Consider the following 20,602-nt stretch of genomic DNA (forward strand, 5'->3'; position numbering starts at 1 on the left):
TCCCAGGAGCCACAGCCATTCTAGACCTCAGCAGTTGTCTGCTGGGCACAGTAAAATGCAAACCTGGAAAGGAATGGCTGTGAATGCATCGCCAGGAGGATGCAGAACCTACTGGCTGCCTCCTCCCTCCCCAACGCACGCACTCCCCGCACAGTCTTCCCAACATATCTCAAGTGCTTTCCTGAAAAGTTCTGCTTACCAAATGCTGTTTTTAAAAGCCATGTTGCAACCTACTTCTTTATTTTAGACTTTTCTCTTACCCAATTATATTCGTAAAAAGTACAGGAAAGAAGTCATGTTTGGGGGAAAAAAGACAAAAACTTTAATAAACCTGGAAGATTGGGTCCGTAAACAATAGAACCAGGCTGCCCGGCCAGCGTGGCTCAGTGGTTGAGCGTGGACCTATGAACCAGGTCAGGTTTGATTCTGGTCAAGGGCACATGCCGGGGTTGCAGGCTCCATCCACAGTGGGGGTGTGCAGGAGGCAGCCCATCCATGATTCTCTCTCATCATTGATGTTTCTAGCTCTCTCTCCCTCTCCCGTCCTCTCTGAAATCAATTTTAAAATATATTTAAAAAAAATAAATAACAAAAAATAGAACGAGACTGAGCAGGATGCAGAAAATTGTACATAATGCTAAGTGGCTAAGACATTTACCCCCCTGAACCGAGATGTGTGCTGTCCAATATGGTAGCCACTGCCAAGATACAGCTAATTAAGTTTAATGAATTACATTTGTAAAAGTAAGTTCCTGGGCATAGAAGCCACATTTCTAGTGCTCAGTGGCGACATGTAGCTAGTGGCTACTATATTGGTTAGTGCAGATAGCAAACTTCTTTTCTTTTTTAAAAAAATATATTTTATTGATTTTTAAAGATAGGAGGGGGGAGGAATAGAGAGCTAGAAACATCGATGAGGGAGAAACACCGATCAGATGCCTCCTGCACACCCCCTATTGGGGATGTGCCCACAACCAAGGCACATGCCCCCGACCGGAATTGAACCCGGGACCCTTCAGTCCGCAGGCCGACGCTCCACCCACTGAGCCAAACCGGTTAGGGCCAGATAGCATATTTCTATCATTATAGAAAGTTCTATTGGAAATGAAATTATAATTTTCTACAAATGTCTAGGAACAATTTGATAGTCTGGAAGTCTAGAAAGCAGTAGGCCAACTAGCATGAGTCAGGATACATAGCATCCATAGGTTGTGATAGAGGAGAGGGAGTGTGTGTGTGTGTGTGTGTGTGTGTTGGCAGCAGGGAGAGGTGGTGTGCTCCCTATTCAGGAAACTGGGGGATATTGATCCTATTCTCTGAAATAGGAAACGCTAAAGGAGTGGAATTGACTTTATTTTTTAGAGGATGGGGTTAAAGGTGAATTTCTGTTTTATCCATTTTAAGTTTGAGATTGTGAGGGACAGTCTAGCGAGATGTACAAAAGACAATTGGATATAGAAGTTTGGAGGAGTCATTCTCAAGTAGCTTAAAGGGAGATGCATGCATTATGGATCTCTCATCGCTCCCTTAAAGTAAGTGCCTAGAAGAGAAACTGCTTTTTTCAGAGTATGAATATGTGGAGACTTTCCACATTTCTCCTCCCTGTCCCCCGGTGGCCCTTCTGATGTGGTGATAAAAGGCATTCCCTAGTGGCCCTTGTGATGTGGTGATAAACAGATGTTACTGATGGGTGTGGGCAGAGTTACAGCCCTGCCTTTGTGAAAACGGCCAGGGCCCTCTGCTGTATTCCAGGGGCTTTGTAAACACCATAAGGTAGTACCCATTTGAGCCCTTATCAGTCCAGGTTCCAGGCAGGAAAACAGAAATTCTCTAAGGAATTTTCACCAGGTAGCATTTACCATGAGAACTGTATACAGAGGCGCTAGAAGATCAAAGGGCAGACCCTACGATTAAATCACACACTCCTGGCTGCAGGACTGGCTCAGTCCTAGAGCTGGGACAGCAGAGTGAGGGCGGTATTTCCTCATCAGAGCTCCAGAGCAAACTCACCACTGGCGGCGCCCCTGAGGGTGGGAAGGGAAGACAGGCCACCTAGGAGGGGCTGCTGCACCTGGCTCTGGGGCTTTGTAAGGAATACAGCCGTTCCCCAGGATGCCACCTTCTGACTCCCCGCTTGGGCCTCCTCTGGGCAGGTTAGTGGGAGCCACCTGGCCAGGAAGGCTGGGAAATGTAGTCTGCAGACTCCCAGACCAACCATCACCACGGAGCAGAGTATCCGTGAATATGGGGCTCAGAGGCCACAGGCAAATAACCTGCACTTGGTTAGGGGTACACACTTTTCCTCCTTTACCTGTAAATAAAGAAAATGGACTCATTTGATCTTTGATCTTTTATGAACTTGGCAGACTCCAGGCAGGGTCTATCACCATGACTACCATATAAAATGCTCAATAAAGCCCGGCTGGTGTGGCTCCGTGGTTGAGTGTTGACCTATGAACCAGGAGGTCACCGTTTGGAGGTCAAGGGCACATGCCTGGATTGCAGATTCGAGGTCCCCAGTGGAGGGCGTGCAGGAGGCAGCCGGTCCATGATTCTCTCTCATCATGGATGTTTCTAGCTCTCTCTAGCTCTCCTTTCTTCTCTGAGATCAATAAAAAATATATATATTTAAAAATAAAGTGCTCAATAAATATCACTAAACATTTGAGCAAACAAATGCCTATCTATCCCCATCATTGATAAATAGTTCAAATCAGTACTCAAATTACATGATGGGCAGGGAAAGTTGTTTTTTAAAGAACACTTTAACTCCTATGTACGATTTAGTATTTTCCATTACAGTTGGGATTGTGCTTCTCGGCAACTGTCGACAGTTTGGCTCAAACAAACTCACAAAAATTCTTCACAGGTTTGGGCGTTTCTGGCGTTGACTACGGGAGGCAACATCATGTCTCAGTCCACTCCTGACACTGAGTTTGCAATAGGAGTGGACGACAAGGGTAGTAGCCTTCCTGTGGAGAGGGGAGCACGCCCCCCCCCCCCCCAGCCCGCCCCCCAGACCCAGGTGTGCAGGGGCCGTTTCCACGCCCGAGGTTATTCCCACTAAGACAACTGCACACGCACAACAAGCGGTCCCCGGGCCTCTGGGCCGCGGTGCTGCCACCCGCCCGCTCCCCTGAAGGGAAGAACCATCGGACTGCTCGGGACTGCTCGGGGCTGCTGGGCGCCGCCCGCTGCCGGGGCAACGGCAAGAAAGGATGCGACTCCAAGGCAACCAAGCGCGGCCACGGCGCATGCGCCAGGCGGGGTCACGCTTCCCATCCTCCCGCTCTGAGTGGCAGGCACCGTGCACCCCCGGAGGCCACGGCCACTCAGGAACGAAGGCGCCCCCCCGAGGTGACCCCTAGCCACGGCCACTCAGGAATGACGGCGCCCCCCGAGGTAACCCCTAGCCACGGCCACTCAGGAATGACAGCGCCCCCCGGGGTGACCCCTAGCCACGGCCACTCAGGAACGACGGCGCCGGGCTCAAACCTGGCCATCCGGCTCCAGGTGGTGCTTTCGGGAAGAAACTGATACCTGGCAACTTTTTAAAACGGAATTAACGGCAAGGGGAACGAATAAAGCGATGCACACCTGGGAAGCGGGGCTGACACAACAAGGGTGTCCGACGTCCCGGGAGACGCGGCGGCGACAGAGCCGCCCACACGACTCCCGCGCCAGGGCTTCGGGGGGCGGGCACTGAGGCCCCGCCCACGCCACGGCGGCTCTCATTGGGCCCCTTCTTGTGGCGTCAAACTTCGGCGTCTGGAAGGAGGCGGGACTTCCTGGCTGGAGAGCCAATTCCGGCCGCGCCGGAAGTGCCCACTGAAGAAAGGATGAAAGGTGCCCGGCGCCTGGCGCTCCAGGCAGGTCTAGTGTTCCGCGGGCTCGGAAGGGAAGTTGGACGGAGATTCCTCCGCTAACCGCCGAGTTCCGGGGTAGCGGGAAGCGAGAGCCCGGACATGGACAGCCGCCTGCAAGAGATCCGCGAGCGGCAGAAGCTACGGCGGCAGCTCCTCGCCCAGCAGGTCCGCGGCCAGGGAGGGGTCGCCGTGCGCGTGCGCGGCCGCCGCGGCCCATCGCGCTCTCCGTCCGCCCCGCGGCCCCAACCCGTGGCCGAGCCTCCCCTCTGGTTCTCGGCCCTCGCGGTGCCCCGAGGCGTTCCCATTCCCGGTCGCCTGTCGCGGTCGGTTGTCAGCGACCTCACGCGGTGCCCCCCCCCCCCCCCAAGCCCTGGTCTTGGAGTGCATCCCGCCCCCCGGAAGTGCCTTGTCCCCTACCTGCCTCTCCCACCGTGTGCGTGCTCCTCTGAGTTTTGCCTTTCCTGGTGGTCAGCACCTGAGCCTTGAGATGTGGCTTCCTTGTGAAATGGGTGTACAGAATTTGGGGGGGGTGGGGCGAAAGGTCATATCTAAAGGCTGCGTTGCAGGTAGCCGGAGTGCGTTGTACCGTAAATCAGCGAGATTGATAAGAGACGCCTTCATGAGCCAATTAATTAGGAGTCTATTCCCGCGGGCCCAGAGGGCGGTGTTTCCCAAATCTCCGAGCAAACACATAGAGGAAGTTCTCTCTATTTGTACCTTTTTGAGCCCTTTGCCTGCAGATTTCACAAAGAGTTCTGTGTAGGTTATTGTTACAGTTTGTAACCAATACTTGGCATGAGAATGTGGGAGTTACTGTCAGTATCTGCATTAACCTGTTACGTCAGACGGCCAGCTTGCAAGGTCAGACAGCTAAGTTTTCATCTTTTTCTATTATTCAAACTAAAACAGTTACTTTATAGCATAAGGGACTATCTAAAAATAACAGGTGACCTACAGAATAAGAGACTGTCTAAGAATAACAGAGTAGTTCAAACAGCAGTTTTCCAAAGGAGGGATTACTATGCTTCAAGTGTACATTCTAGATTCTGCTATTGCAGCCCACTGCGCTGTGCAGTGTCCTGGTGGTCACCCACAGCTTACATGTGAATTTGTACTCTGTGTCCCAGCACACCCCTGCTGTGAGTAGTGAGCATTATCTTCACTTACAGGAGGCTCTAGCGCTGTGGTTCTCAACCTGTGGGTCGCAACCCTTTGGCAGTCGAACGACCCTTTCACAGGGGTCGCCTAAGACCATCCTGCCTATGAGATATTTACATGATGATTCATAACAGTAGCAACATGGCAGTAATGAAGTAGCAACGAAAATAATTTTATGGTTGGGTCACAACAGGAGGAACTGTATTTAATGGGCCAGAAGGTTGAGAACCACTGCTCTAGCTGTTCAGTGATTTTGACCTAGGGGTCAGTCGCTGCTGGGCCAGGAAACGGAACCCAGTTTGTTTCTCTAAAGCAGGGGTCCTCAAACTACGGCCCACGGGCCACATGCAAATACAAATATTGTATGTGTTCCCGTTTTTTTTTTTGTTTTTGTTTTTTTTTTAAAATATATTTTATTGATTTTTTACAGAGAGTGTAAAGCCCAGGATGCAAGCCACTGTCACAAAGAACCAAGAGACGCTTCTCATGCAAAAGGCAAAGGGTTTATTTAGTTACCAACATGTTGGGGCTTACAGCTTACTCTGAACGCAGCAGAGCAGCGGCTGTCAGCCCCGATTAAGAGTTTAAGCACAGGTTATATACTCCTCTAGCAAACGGGGGGAGCAAACAGGGGAAGCAAACGGGGTCATTCTTCTGGGAATCTTGGCGCCGTTGTGAATTAATGCCTGTCTAGTTTCTTATCAAGTTGTTTTTCAGTTTACTCCCGGGCTGTGGCCATCTCCCGTAACCTCCCTGGCTGCAGCTGTCTCCCATAAAAGTTGATTGTTTCATCTCCCCCTTCTGACCTTCCTGATTGCCCTGGTGCCGTTAAATGTAACGCTCTGGTAACGCTCTGGTGCCGTTTGTTCCTTGACCTCTCTGACCTGATTATATTGGCGCCTCTCAAGAGGACGGGAGAGAGATAGAGAGCCAGAAACATCGATGAGAGAGAAACATCGATCAGCCGCCTCCTGCACATCTCCCACTGGGGATGTGCCCACAGCCCAGGTACATGCCCTTGACCAGAATCGAACCCGGGACCTTTCAGTCCTCAGGCCGACGCTCTATCCACTGAGCCAAACCGGTTTCGGCCCGTTTTTTTTTTTTTTACTTCAAAATAAGATATGTGCAGTGTGCATAGGAATTTGTTCATAGTTTTTTTTTTAATCTATAGTCCGGCCCTCCAACGGTCTGAGGGACAGTGAACTGGCCCCCTGTTTAACAAGTTTGAGGACCCCTGCTCTAAAGCGTGTCTTCGCTGCTTCGTGTGTATAAGTTAACACTTGCTGATGAGTAGAGTAGGCGGGCAGACACTGCTCAAATCAGAGTCTGTGTTCTTGGTTTTAGTTCATGGAAATCTGAAACCTCTCTTTTATGATCGTGTGAAAAGATTTTTGGTATAGTATTACAAATGTGGGAATTTGGGATCATGTCAGTCCCTGTCCCTGTGGCATTACGATCTTAGACAAATCAGGCATCTTTTTCTAAGCCTTCTTTGTCCCGACTTTCTGTATCATGTTATCTTCAGTAGCTTCTTGTTGCCGACAAGTAAAGTCCTTACACTTTAATTTGAATTCAAACTCTGCTTGACTCTAAATACATTATAGAACAGCGGTTCTCAACCTGTGGGTCGTGACCCCTTTGGGGGTCGAACGACCCTTTCACAGGGGTCGCCTAAGGCCATCGGAAAACACATATATAATTACATATTGTTTTTGTGATTAATCACTATGCTTTAATTATCTTCAATTTGTAACAAGGAAAATACATCCTGCATATCAGATATTTACATTACGATTCATAACAGTAGCAAAATTACAGTTATGAAGTAGCAACGAAAATAATTTTATGGTTGGGGGTCACCACAGCATGAGGAACTGTATTAAAGGGTGGCGGCATGAGGAAGGTTGAGAACCACTGTTATAGAACAACTAGAGGTCCGGTGCACAGATTCGTGCACTGGTGGGGTCCCTCAGCCTGGCCTGCACCCTCTTGCAGTCCGGACCCCTCGGGATGTCAGACTGCTGGTCTTGGCCCAATCCCCAGTGCCGACATCCCCCAAGGGATATAGTAGCGCCTAAAACAACAGGCAGCCAGGCGCCGCATGCTCCCGCTCTTCCTGGCCCTGCTGCGCCTTCCAGTGCCGCTCAGTAGTGGCTCAGGAGCGTGCTGCCATGGAGGTGGGAGAGGCTCGTGCCGTCCCAGCTGCGCTCACCAGCAGTGAGCCCGGTGTTTGGCACCTGTTGTTTGGCACCTGTCAGCTGAGCAGCGCTCTGGCTGTGGGAGCCCACTGACCGCCAGGAGGCAGCTCCTGCGTTAAGCGTCTGCCCCCTGGTGGTCGGTGCATGTCATAGCAACCTGTTGTTCAGCCGTTCAGGTAGGCTTTTGTATATATAGATTATAATTCACTTAACTTTGAATAATAGCTAGCCCCCACCCTCAAAGAACGTACGGAATGCAGGAAAACTTGATGGCTGCCATTTACTAAGTCCCTTCCATGTGTCAGGCTCAGCTGAGCTCTTTACCTACATTATCTTCACTGGTACAGATACACATCTTACAGATGAAAAAAATAAAGCTCAAAGAATTTCAGTTAAGTGCTCAAACCCACAAAGCTGGTGAGTTTGCAAGCTGCAGTTTTAGATCCAAATGCTCCTGGTCTTCTAGTGGGAGGGGCCCCATCCCACCTAAGTGAGGATGTCCAGTATCACCAATGACAGACTTCCACTTTAGCCCTCACTTCGCCTTTCCTCACTACTTTTCTCTATATGAACGAGACAGACAGAACATGTTTTTACTTAACCCAGTCACCCCACAATTTTTTAAAAAGGTTGGAGCACGAGAAGACAATTACATGTGTAAGCAGAATTTTGATTTAAAGCATTTCTCTGCAGTATACTGTTTCCTAACGTAGGCCCTAGTAGGAAATCTTATTGGTTCCCTCACATTTATTGAGCTTGTGCTGTGAGTCAGACTTTTTACTGCTGCTGGACATACAGATACAAACAGGACAGACAGTGTTCCTCCCAGGGAGGTTACCGTTCAGTGGGGAAGAAATAAACTGATAAAATAATTGAAATATACAAGTAAAGTAATTAGAAGTTGTGATAGAGGTTGTGAAACAGTGTACCTTGGGAGCAAACAAAAGTAAAACAAAATCATTGAAAGTTCCATTAAGTGCTATGGTCTGAATGAGGAAAGGAGGTAGAAAAGAGAACCTCCTATGGGAGGGGCTGCTTACTCTCTACGCAGCGTTCATGGGGACCCCGTTCATGGGGACCCCTCGGAGGAAACAGCTCAGACTCACTGGGTGTGAAAAGGCGTCGGCCCTGAGAAGGGTGGAAAGCTTTCCTGCTTCCTCCGGGGGAGGTGGTTGTGTCTCCTGGGTCAGGAGAGTAGGGTCTGGGGGATTATGGAGCAGTTAAAACTCCAGGAACAGGTGCTTTGGAAAAGCATTATCCCTGGAGAGACATGGGTGGACGCAACAGTGGTGACTATTTCAGGTAAATGCGGAGGACTTGTGTCTCTGATGTGCTAGCACGCCTGCCCCACTTCCTGGCTAAGGGGCTGTTTAATACACATTTCCTCACGCCCCTCTCGTGCATGAGAACAGATGTTCCTCGGGGCCTGTGGGTTGCACTCTGCACTCCGTGGCCCGGCTCCTGAAGATTTCTGTGAGCTGATGCCACACGACGTAGCAGTCTTTTCGGTTTGTTTACATGTGTTGTACTGCAAAATCTTCCCAACTGCCAACCAGACTGCATTACCGTTTTTAAGGAATTAGTAAAGTTCAATATTGTGCCTATAATCATTCTATCTATAAAGACTTGGCTTGAATAAAAGTCCATACGTTGTATTAGAGTAGTGGTTCTCAACCTTCTGGCCCTTTAAATACAGTTCCTCATGTTGTGACCCAACCATAAAATTATTTTCGTTGCTACTTCATAACTGTCATGTTGCTACTGTTATGAATCATCATGTAAATATCTGATATGCAGGATGGTCTTAGGCGACCCCTGTGAAAGGGTCGTTCGACCGCCAAAGGGGTCACGACCCACAGGTTGAGAACCGCTGTATTAGAGCATGGGGTGAATAAGGTATCGCGTGTGAGTGGATGGACGCGAAGTGTCGAACACAGTGCCGACCACACTGGACGCTGTGTGAGCTTTCCTGGCCGTTGCAGCTATTACGGAATCATGTTTTACTTACTTTAAAGGAAAAGATTGGCAAAGTGAAGTGTCTTCATTTCAAATTTGACTAAAAGGATAAACTGCCTAGTGATCCTATTTCTGGTTTTTGTTTTTCTCAGTTGGGAGCCGAGAGTGCCGACAGCATCGGTGCCGTGTTAAATAGCAAAGAGGAGCAGAGAGAGATTGCCGAAACCAGGGAGACTTGCAGGTCCGGCAAGTGGTTTGTTTTTGTTGTTTTACTCACAGCTCACTATTGTGAAAGGATTATTGTTTTAATAAAATGGTCCTAGGTATGAAGTGTGCTGTTATGAAAGCACCAGAATAAAGATTTCAGAGCCATTGGTTTCTATTGTTCATGAATGATAAACTATTTCTTTTCTGGCTGTAGTAACTTCTCATATAGTAGGACGTGGACTGTTACACTAAGGATTAGCTTATATGCCATAAATAAATAATTATTTTTAAGTTCCTATAGAAGTAAATAGACTTTACCCTAAAAGTGTTAATCATTTCATAGTTCACAAAGCATTTCAGAATTTCTCAGTTTCTAGTTACCAATTTGAGCATTAGTTTTGCTAGAGACAGATTAGAATGATACCTAGTTTAGAAGTTCCTTCTTGCCTTATGTCCCTGTAACAGCTTATCTCATTTGGTTGCTTACCAATCACGTTTTGTGACTTTTTAGGTGATTTATAAACTGGGTGAATAGATACTGTTTAATCAGGAAAAACGTGCTTCATTCTGTTTTTATTAAGTTATTTCGTGCTACTAGATGCATTTATACATCTGTGCATACCTGTGTGTGATGCGTCAGTTTTACTTTCCAGGGCTTCCTATGATACCTCTGCTCCAAATGCCAAACGGAAGTCTCAGGATGAAGGAGAGACCGATGAGGACAAAATGGAAGAATATAAGGCAAGTGGAGACTCGGGCAACTTAATGGTCAAGAAAAAATAAGTCCTTCCGATAATAGGTTCTTATTGAGGAAAACAAACTTGACCGAAAGCTGAACATGAAAGTGTCTAAAATAATTGTCATAAGTATAATATACGTATAAGCATATGTATAATCAGTTAAATGAAGACTTTGTATCGCTTTCCTCATTTTAACACCAGAGTGTATGGATTAAACTGGGTGGTGCACAGAAAGCACTTAGCATGAAGCCTGGTAAGCACTGGGCAATACTGTTCTTCAGTAACAGGCAGGAGGTAAGTAAGTGTATCAGAAACTGGGTATTTGGATCAGATTTCTAAAGGCTACAACACTTTCTTTTGTGATTTGTGTTCATCGGTGTTAACAATATATGGCAATATAATTAAAATATTTTGAAAATCCATGACCTAGCCAGCAGTGTAGAACCGTTTCTGAAAGAGGCCCAAAGGAAAAAATCCAACTTGTAAATTTGTAATTGCAATATTTAGTTGAAAAGGAAGTATAATGAGAAACCGATCTCCAGTTCTTAAAATTAATTGTCCAACTGTATTTAATAGAGAAGAGCATGCATTGTTAGTACTAATTAGTACTATTATTAGTACTAATCTTATATTAGTACTAATCTTATATTGGGAACTGCCCATATGCAGTTCCCAATATTTGGACAGTTTTGACCTGTAAAGGTAGTTTCATGTGGTTCAATATAATAGAAATAAAATTGGCCCATAGGTGGTTATTTCTTTTGATTTAAGCTAAATTCTAATATTTATAGTATTACATTTGAGATTAAATAATTCTAGACAACTTGGTCAACAAAACAGTAGTTATAGACTTTTATTGACGAAAATTTTTATTTTATTATGAAAAGAATAAGCTAGTTATACCTGATGATGAGAAAGCAAAGATTTTAATGTTCCACTGTAACGATAATGTGAGAAATGTATTATCAGTAGGGAAATAGCACGTGTATGTCTAGTCTTAGTCAAGATACAGTAACACGTGGGCCGTTCCTTCTCTGCTTCAATGTCCACTCCCCTCCGTTCCCAGGATGAGCCTGAGATGCAGCAGGAGGAGGAGAACCTGCCGTATGAGGAAGAGATTTACAAAGACTCCAGCACGTTCCTCAAGGTAAGTCAGTGATTCCAGACTTACGACCCTTCACGTTTCAGCTGTGTGCTGCAAGGATTTTAAATACCTATTTGTTTTCGCAGTTTTTTTAGATATTAAGGAATCATTGTTATAAAACAAAGGTCACTTAAAATTATTCTGTAGCTACTGAGGAAAAACACTATCATTTTAGTTCTGGTGTTTTAATGTCAATCAACTTACATTTTATATGGCGTCATAATAAAAAAAAGTACAGAATTAGGATATCAGAGTACATGCTATTAATTTAATTTTGATTTTTCTTAGGGAACACAGAGTTTAAATCCCCATAATGATTATTGCCAGCATTTTGTAGACACTGGACACAGACCTCAGAATTTCATCAGGGATGTAGGTATGTCAGATTCGTTGGACTGTATAATTTATTTAACTTGTGGATTATTTCTAATTAGTGACTAATTCTAACTGGATTTGTCCTGGGATTTGTTTATAAGGCATAGCCCATTAATTTAAGATCATCATCAGCATTTCATCTCTACTATTTTGTCTCTTCTTGTATCTAATTATAAAAAATGAAAGAATACTAATTTTTACTAGATTCTTTAGAAGATATTTTTTTCTCCAAAAGAGGGGGGAAAACATGAGAGAAAGGCAGTTGTTGCTCCCTTTCTCAAGAAGAGAATGATTAAACTTGATATTATCAGCAGAATATTTAACTTAATAAGTAGGAGACATTAAATGGTTGGTGACTTGAACTTGGCTTTGGACATCTGGGTGTTTATCTGCCTACTAGAGGCCTGATGCACGAAAATTCGTGCACGAGTAGGCCTTCCTTCCCCGGCTGCTGGCACCGGCTTCCCTCCGGCACCCAGGACCCGGGCTGCTCCCCTTCTTTGGCCGCCAGCAGGCACTCGGGATCCCGGCTGCTTCCTTCTGGCCACCCACAGGGACCCGGGACCGGGGCTGGCTTCCCTCAGGCCACCCACCAGGATCCGGGCCCTGGGCTGGCTTCCCTTGAGGCCCCATCTTTGTCCGGAAGACATCTGAAAGGTCTCCTGGTCTAATTAGCATATTACCCTTTTATTATTATAGATTATTATTATAGATGGAGGGAGGATCGTTAGATGTGAAATGTGTGCTGTTTCCTGGGAGGGCTCATCACCTCTGCTCTCTGCATTGGCTTCGAGTGTGTGACATGTGCTTGCCGCCCTCAGGTCTGGCGGACAGGTTTGAAGAGTACCCCAAGCTGCGGGAGCTCATCCGCCTGAAGGACGAGCTGATAGCGAAGTCGAACACTCCGCCCATGTAAGCGGGTTCCCGCCCCTTGTCCTGCTCAGCTTCCGAGGCCAGACTTTCCCTCGGGTACCTTTCCGTTGGGAATCACTCAGCTCCACATGAGCTAACATCATTACGATTCCTTCTTTGTGGCCAAATATACTCGTTTGCTGCTCAGTGCTGAGTGCACAGTAGGTTCTCATTTAATTTGTTTTCAGTTTTTCAGATAATTTGCTTAATTTTTTTTTTTTAGAAAATCATTCACATTTATTCTTGAGTTTACTTAAAATGTTTTAAAATAGCGTTTCTTCTCAAAAAGTTATTTATTGATGGGGAAAAGAAAGAAAATTAATAGCATCCAGGGCTACCATGAACATTTTTGGGATATGGTAATTCATTTTAACCTTTGCTAAACAGAATAATGCTTTCCTTAAAAACGTGTATAAGGCCTTTGAAGTTGGAGACTGTTTATTTCACACTTAGTTTACTTTGAACATTTTGTACATTTATTAGTTTGCTGACATGAGTCTATTAATTAGAACAGCCACAAAGAAGTCTGAGTATTGGGGAAAACGCTAGCAGACTTTAGTATTCATCCTATTTAAAAAGACTTTACATTGAAAGTATTTTATATTTAATTTTTTTATATGCAAAATACTTTTATACTCTATGGAAATAACTTTTCAGTGAAGGCTAATGATAAATTATACTAAGTGGCCAGAAAAGACTATTAATATTTTAAAAAGAAAATTTAGGAACTTTTTTAGAGGGAGGAATTTAAAATTTACAGAGAAATAGTTTTTCCAAACTAACTAAACAATTAGAGAAAAGCAGTGTGACCTTCCCTAGAATACTCAGGTGGTGGTGGAGAGGGGTTGAGTCTTACAGCTGAGCGTGGATTTTCAGTGGGAAACCAGGGGGCTCGGTGGGAACGGACTCTTTGTGGTGTGCTTACGTGCATGTCCCAGGGAGGGCGCTGCACACGGTGAGCACTGGCGAGAGGCGAGGCCCCCAGTGGTTCGCGCGTTCGGCTGTGGGAATGGCGTCCAGTAACACGGGAAACCTCTCACCGCCGCCTGCAGGTGCTCGGAGCCTCTCCTCACTGTGCTTTCCTCACGCAGGTACTTACAGGCAGACATCGAAGCCTTCGACATCAGAGAGCTCACCCCCAAGTTCGATGTGATTCTGCTGGAACCCCCTCTGGAAGAGTATTACAGAGAGACCGGCATCACTGCCAACGAGAAGTGCTGGACTTGGGACGATGTACGGTGGAACGCCGCCTGTGGGAGCAGTTTGTTCCACATCAGCGGTTCTCAACCTGTGGGTCGCGACCCCTTTGGCGGTCGAACAACCTTTTCACAGGGGTCGCCTAAGACCATCCTGCATCTCAGATATTTATATTATGATTCATCACAGCAGCAACATTACAGTTATGAAGTAGCAACGAAAATAATTTTTTTTAACATTTCATTGATTTTTTACAGAGAGGAAGGGAGAGGGATAGAGAGTTAGAAACATCGATGAGAGAGAAACATCGATCAGTTGCCTCCTGCACACCCCCTACTGGGGATGTGCCCACAACCAAGGTACATGCCCTTGACTGGAATCGAACCTGGGACTCTTCAGTCTGCAGGCCGACGCTCTATCCACTGAGCCATACCGGTCAGGGCCGAAAATACTTTTATGGTTGGGTCACAACATGAGGAACTGTATTTAAAGGGCCAGAAGGTTGAGAACCACTGTTCCAGATGAATAAAGGCCGTGAATGTAACTCCTCCTTGCGTGGGGCGCACGTGCAAACGGGTAGATTTTGTGGCCCCAGGCCTGAGGGGCATTGACAAGTGTGCCAGCCTTTCGAGGCAGCAGTTTCGCGGGCGGTGAGGAGCTGGTCCGCAGGAGACCCAGCCGCAGGGTCCTTGGGGGTGAGGCTGGGAAGGTGTGAAATGATCCAAAGGACCCAGAGCTCGCTCTGCATTGGCATTTGGTTAGATGGAAACATCAGGAATAAATACATATGTCAAGTATAGTGTCTACTTTTTAAGGAGCAGACAGTGTAATGGATAAAAAAGCATGAGTAATTTCAGAATAAAGTAATTGTGGTAAAGTAACATTTTCCTAAATAAAATTAAGCAAACTGATAACTTCCATTAGTTACAAAAGTTATGTGTTTGTTATCAGTAACAAAAACAACAGGTGTTTCTTAAGCACCACTCTGCACGAGGCAGTGCTGAGATAGCATATTTCATTTTAATTTTGCCCCCAACTTGGAGGTAACTTAACCTGTTTTTGTCTCAGTTAGTTTTTCTGTAAATATTAAAGGGTTGTTCTCAAGCTGCAGCTTATGGAATCCTGTAACTATGGCTTCCCGTGGCCTCTCCACACGCGCCGGTGCCGTGGTACGCGTGCACGTGTGGTTTCTACAGGAGGAAAGGGCCGGAGAACGAGAAGGCTGCGGGTGGACGTTCCCGTTATGCCCCTGATTAAAACGAGAGCCTCTCGTGAAAGTCCTGCCACACCGTGATCGCTCTGGGACGAGGGGGAAACAATTCTTTCAGGCCCCATTGTTTCGGTTTCTTCCAGATCATGAAGTTGGAGATCGATGAGATTGCGGCCCCTCGGTCGTTCATTTTCCTCTGGTGCGGCTCCGGGGAAGGGCTGGACCTTGGGAGAGTGGTAAGCTGGCGTTTGGTAAAGTGGGTCTTTAAGTTCACAAGAGAAAATGCAATAGGATGCATTGCCTAAGACCTTTCAAGATGGGTGTTTTGTCTTTTGTTTCTTGAATGGCAATAACATATTAAGAATAAAAAATATTCAGGAAAGAATGTATGGAAGGCAGTACCCACCCTTAGTTGACGACAGGGGTCACCAACCGGTGGTCCCCGGACCACAGATGGTCTGTGAGGTTCGAAAGGTTGGCGACCGCTGGACTAGTACCAGGGGTGAATCAAAATGAGGTTTATAACGACTGAAGGAAGAGGGCGGTTTCGAGATTTAAAACTCCAGCTCACATCTCAAAAACAAGCTGCCTGGTGTCACTTGCTGCTCATGAGAAGCTAAAAAGTGCTTTTCTGAATTCCAAACGGAAGTCAGATGGAATGGGGAATAGCCCCACGCCTGGGATGTAGTTTGAATGAAGTAACGAGAATGACAGGAGGTTCTCGCACCTTGGGGGTAAGTACCTTGTATTTAATTGTGTTTAGAACTTTCTTCTGTTTGATCGGGGTACCCTGTCGAATGGCTGTATAACAGAGACAGGACTCTCCCACATCTCACTACAGCAGTTCCTGTCACGCCTGGCACTGGGGATTTCAAGCCTCCGGGAAGTTTTTAGTGCTGGCTGGTTATTTTAAGTGTTGTTGATGCTTTTAGCTAAGGGCTTTTTTAAATTTCCATTTCTAGTGTTTACGCAAGTGGGGCTACAGAAGATGTGAAGATATTTGTTGGATTAAAACCAATAAAAACAACCCTGGGAAGACTAAGACTTTAGATCCAAAGGCTGTCTTCCAGAGAACAAAGGTATTGCCTCTGTGACCTAGTCATCTTTATCTTTATGTTCTCGATCATTTTATTTAAATTTTCATTATTTTCCAGATGACTGCATATTGTTTAATTAATTTTGGTGGAAAGATCCTTTTCTCAGACTTGGGCAATGGCACTGAGCATTCATAGGAAGACACCAAGTTCGTGTCTGGTTGCAGCACAGCTGCTTACGATAGCGCACTAATTCAGGTGTAGAAATGGTGGCTCGAGATGTACATTTGTTGCGCAGTGGTCACAGGTGAGGCTGCTCGAGTGTGAGTGACTGCGGCCTCCATGGTGTCCGTCACTCCCTGTGACAGTCTGGCTTCACAGCTGGAAGTGTGTGCTCCCAGCCCCGCCCCCTGTCCCTCTGGCGACCTCCAGGTGGTTCTGTGTCTGCATCTGTTTCTGTTTCGTTTTGATTATGTTGGTCTTTAGGTTCCACATATAAGTAATATCCTGGCATTTATCTTTCTCTGAGCCATTTCACTTAGTTTCATACCTTCCGGGCCCGTCCATGTTGCCGCAAATGGCAGGCTTCCTTCTCCTCTCTGGCCGCAGCATCCAGTGCGTGTTCTGTGCAGCGTCTTTAGTCAGCCTGCCCTCCAGCCGTTCCCTCAGCGGAGCCGTTGGTGGGAGGGTGTTTCTTCTTTAATAGTTTCCTTGGATTGGAACATTCTTTCGAAGGGAACCCAAGCCACCCATCCACTGTTGGTTCGTGGAATCAAGTGGGAGGCTAAGTCTGTTCCATCCACACTCCTGCCATCAGGTGAAATAGCGAGGGTCTAAAACAGACAACAGGGAGAAGGGTTTGATTTGCACATTGCCTGTGTCAAGTATTTGGAAGTCTCTCCAGGCTGAAAGCCTCTTCTCCGTATTAAAAGGCTTATATCTTGTGTGCAGTTTGATCTTGGATCATAGTAAGCCCGGTATAGCATCATCTTATAGTTCAAAGGTCAGGTTTCATGTTTCCATACCTGTTGGAACGGGTTATGGTTAAGTTTTAGAGGGAAAAGACTCCATGGTCGTTGACTCTGGTCTAGAATGTGGTGGCTCCAAGTCCAGTCCTCTTGTCTCGCCTCCCTGGCCACCTCCCCACACCCAGGAGCCCGGTCTTCTTGCTGTGTCACCCAGAGCACCGTGTCCTAACGACCCGGAGGACGGAGGATTGGTCAGGAAGGGGCCGGGGGTGTCGGAGGCTGATGGTCTCTCCTCGCTATCAGGAGCACTGCCTCATGGGGATCAAAGGGACCGTGAAGCGCAGCACCGACGGGGACTTCATCCACGCCAACGTCGACATCGACCTGATCATCACGGAGGAGCCCGAGATCGGGAACATAGAGAAGCCCGTGGAGATTTTCCACATCATCGAGCACTTCTGTCTGGGCCGACGGCGCCTTCACCTGTTTGGAAGAGATAGTACGATTCGGCCAGGTAGGACCTCAGGATGAGAAGAGAGAGCTCGGCCACCAGGGTGCAGGTGTCCGGAGCTCCCTGCCGGGCTGGGTGCAGGTGTCCGGAGCTCCCTGCCGGGCTGGGTGCAGGTGTCCGGAGCTCCCTGCCGGGCTGGGTGCAGGTGTCTGGAGCTCCCTGCCGGGCTGGGTGCAGGTGTCCGGAGCTCCCTGCCGGGCTGGGTGCAGGTGTCCGGAGCTCCCTGCCGGGCTGGGTGCAGGTGTCCGGAGCTCCCTGCCGGGCTGGAGGCCTCGTCTGGTGCTGCAGGCCTGCCAGGCTCCCCCGGGTCCCCCAGCTGCAGCCGGTCCTCTCCCTCCGCGGCCACTCTGCCCCGTCTGCTTTCTGTTTCCTCACATCCTTGCATCATTGAACTGTAGATTCCGGGAGGCAGGGCTGTCTGCACTCCCTCCTCCCTGGCACGCAGGGCCTTCGGTGACTGGGGAGCGAAGACGCATGGCTGCTGGGTAGGCCTGCAGAAAGCACCATGCATTTGTGCGATCCAGGTCGGGCTTTAGTAGAGGCTGAAACGCCTGGCTTGTTCCTTACATGTGTGGTGGGGGCCTCTTTTCAAAACCTTAGTGATCACCACAGTGTGAAAAAGACTAGAAGGCAGTTCGCCTCTTAGGGACGCTCAGGCTCAGCTGCCGATGAGACCACACAGGCCTCCTGCCCGGAAAGGGCACAGTTTCCCTGCTTTTCTTCTCCTCAAACCTTCATGCACTTCGATACAAATGGTGTTTCACACTGAACACAGGAGTGTACAGAACGGCTGCTGAATTGTGGAAGGTGATCCTGGTCAGATCCTTGCTTTCTGGCATTTTGTGATGGATCCAGTAGCCTGAGGATGCGCATGAGGGTGATGGGCAGGATGCTGTGAACCCAATTCGTGGAGGTCCCTGCCCTGCACTGAAGGATCCCGGCCCGTAGCACTCAGAGCAGATTCCCAGTCTCTCCCCAGACATGCGTCAGCTATGAGACCACCCCTGGGAACCCAGCCCCGCAGTGCGACACCCGCGGGGCACTCAGTCCTTGTAGCCTCGCTCAGGCGCTTCCCCGCGAGGGTGTCGGAGGCTGAGAGCGCAGCCGCCCAGCAGGGGGGCGGGCCGGAGCCTGGACCTGGGGGACTAAGTGGGGGTCTGAGAGAAGTTTCATCCATAGGAGGGTTCCCTTGACCTGCATGTAGAGGGGCTGTCAGGGCTGACGGATGGAAAGAAAGTGGGCGCCGAGGCGGGGACAGCCCCTGTCCGGGTCACTTTCTCCAGTGAAGCTCGTGGACGGGGACTGAGAGTGAGGTCAGGCCTCCTTAGAGAAGACCGTAGAGGCCGCACTGGGACTGTCCAGCGCAGAGGAGCCGCTGGCTGAACTTTGCTGGAGGCTCGGGCTTTCAGAGGGAGGGGTTGGGACTCAGGGTCCAGACTGCCTGTCTGAAGGGAGGGGCAGGCGGTGGGGTGTGGCGTGAGGAGCAGAGGGGGCCGGCTGAAGCTGGGGGCAGGGTGGGGAAGGTGGGGCACCTCTGGGGCTGCTGGGCTGGTGCACAAGGAAGGGGGTGGGGGCTGCAGGGCCCTCCTGGGAGGAGGCGCAGTCCCCGTGGGAAGGAGCAGGAGGTGCTTTCTTCCTGAAGGTGCAGCAGCGAGATGTGGGCAGGGCCGGGTCTCAGGTCTCCGCCTCCTTGGAAGGGTGGTGCGGGGTGCGGGGCGCACTGGGCCGGGAAGAAGGTGCGGGGAGATGGCGGGGCGGGGCGGGCGAGCTGAGAGCGTCCTCCCTCCCGCAGGCTGGCTCACGGTGGGCCCCACGCTGACCAACAGCAACTACAACGCGGAGACCTACGCGTCCTACTTCAGCGCCCCCAACTCCTACCTGACGGGCTGCACGGAGGAGATCGAGAGGCTGCGCCCCAAGTCGCCCCCGCCCAAGTCCAAGGCTGACCGGGGCGGGGGCGCTCCCCGGGGCGGGGGGCGAGGAGGAACCGCTGCGGGCCGTGGACGCGAGCGGAACCGGTCCAACTTCCGCGGGGAGCGCGGCGGCTTCCGGGGGGGCCGCGGAGGTGCACACCGGGGCGGCTTTCCACCCCGGTAACCAGGCCGGCCCCTTCAGCCCCGGCCTCCCCCGCTGTGGCCCCTGCAGCCCCGGCCTCCCCCGCTGTGGCCCCTGCAGCCCCGGCCTCCCCCACTGTGCTAGGACCTCCGTGGGAGCAGCTTTGCACAGCGCTCCCCGTGGGCGCCGCACACTGTAGTTCTGCAGGCACCACCTCCCCGCCGTGTCCACGCCTGGACCCCAGGATGCGCAGCACAGCGCCTTCCCATCCAGCCTGGGGCACTGGCTCTGCATGTGGCAATGGTGGGGCGGGGGGGGGGGGGGGGGGGGGGGCGGAGCAGCAGCAGCAGTAGTGACCGGGTGGGCTTCTTGGTGACACAATAGACACTTTTTTTAAAAAAAATCTTCAGACTCGGATATAATTCAACTGCAGAGGAAATGGAAAGACTGAACAAAATCACCTCCCAAACCGAAATCTCCCAGCGGAGGAGCTCCCGAGGCCAGCGGAGGGGACCTGCAGGCAGACTCAGCCCGCAGTCCTCGTGAGAGCTCGGCCGCCGCCGCAGGACTCGGCTCCCAGGTGCAGACAGGCCCGCTGGCTCGGAGGAGGGGACCGGAGGGAAGGAGGCAGCAAGACCCTGACCCCGGCGCCCGCCTGGGGGAGCCCTCCTGCGGAGCACATGGCGCCTGGCACACTTCTCGTGGGGGAAGCAGCTGGAACCGCTGACCGGGACAGGAAGGAACGCCGCTCTGGCCCCTCGGGGCTCCCAGGGCCTGGCTCTGCTGTAAATGAACTTCATGAATGAAATACTGTTGTCCTTGATAAAGATCTTCTATTTTGTGTAGGATTTTTCTAATAAAAGCTGAAACTCTGAGACCCGGGAGTCTGTTTTCTGTTATGGAATCGCCTTTGTTCCACATGGAGGCTGATCTCTCTGGGCCTGGGGCCCTCACAACAGCTCCTTCCACTAATGCCTGGGTTTGACGAGAAGAGTCGAGTCATAGGAAGAGAGTTGAGACCTGCAAGGCCGATGAGGTTGGCTGGCCCGTCCTGGTAGTGCAGGTAGT

The 20,602-nt window shown here is 49.3% G+C and overlaps 1 protein-coding gene across 1 annotated transcript; it reads left to right on the forward strand.

Moving 5' to 3' along the window:
- The first annotated feature begins 3,824 nt into the window (after positions 1 to 3,824).
- On the forward strand, positions 3,825 to 19,835 carry METTL14 (methyltransferase 14, N6-adenosine-methyltransferase non-catalytic subunit). The gene is made up of 11 exons (XM_070416892.1): positions 3,825 to 4,031; positions 9,334 to 9,422; positions 10,042 to 10,129; positions 11,195 to 11,275; positions 11,561 to 11,648; positions 12,469 to 12,559; positions 13,651 to 13,792; positions 15,110 to 15,202; positions 15,929 to 16,045; positions 17,272 to 17,482; positions 19,272 to 19,835. The coding sequence occupies exons 1-11, from the start codon at positions 3,966 to 3,968 to the stop codon at positions 19,574 to 19,576; spliced, it is 1,371 nt and encodes a 456-aa protein (XP_070272993.1). The 5' UTR covers positions 3,825 to 3,965; the 3' UTR covers positions 19,577 to 19,835.
- The last annotated feature ends 767 nt before the right edge of the window (positions 19,836 to 20,602 follow it).

Source organism: Myotis yumanensis, unplaced genomic scaffold, assembly GCF_028538775.1.
Source record: "Myotis yumanensis isolate MYYU_CA2020_CCGP unplaced genomic scaffold, mMyoYum1.0.hap1 SCAF_5, whole genome shotgun sequence".
NCBI classification, from domain to species: Eukaryota; Metazoa; Chordata; class Mammalia; order Chiroptera; family Vespertilionidae; genus Myotis; species Myotis yumanensis.

Bases quoted from the DNA above. Each gene is read 5' to 3' on its own strand.
- METTL14 (XM_070416892.1), top strand. From the start codon at position 3,966: ATGGACAGCCGCCTGCAAGAGATCCGCGAGCGGCAGAAGCTACGGCGG. The intron at 11,649-12,468 runs GTATGTCAGATT...TGCCGCCCTCAG, and splicing joins GAATTTCATCAGGGATGTAG to GTCTGGCGGACAGGTTTGAA. The intron at 16,046-17,271 runs GTATTGCCTCTG...CCTCGCTATCAG, and splicing joins CTGTCTTCCAGAGAACAAAG to GAGCACTGCCTCATGGGGAT.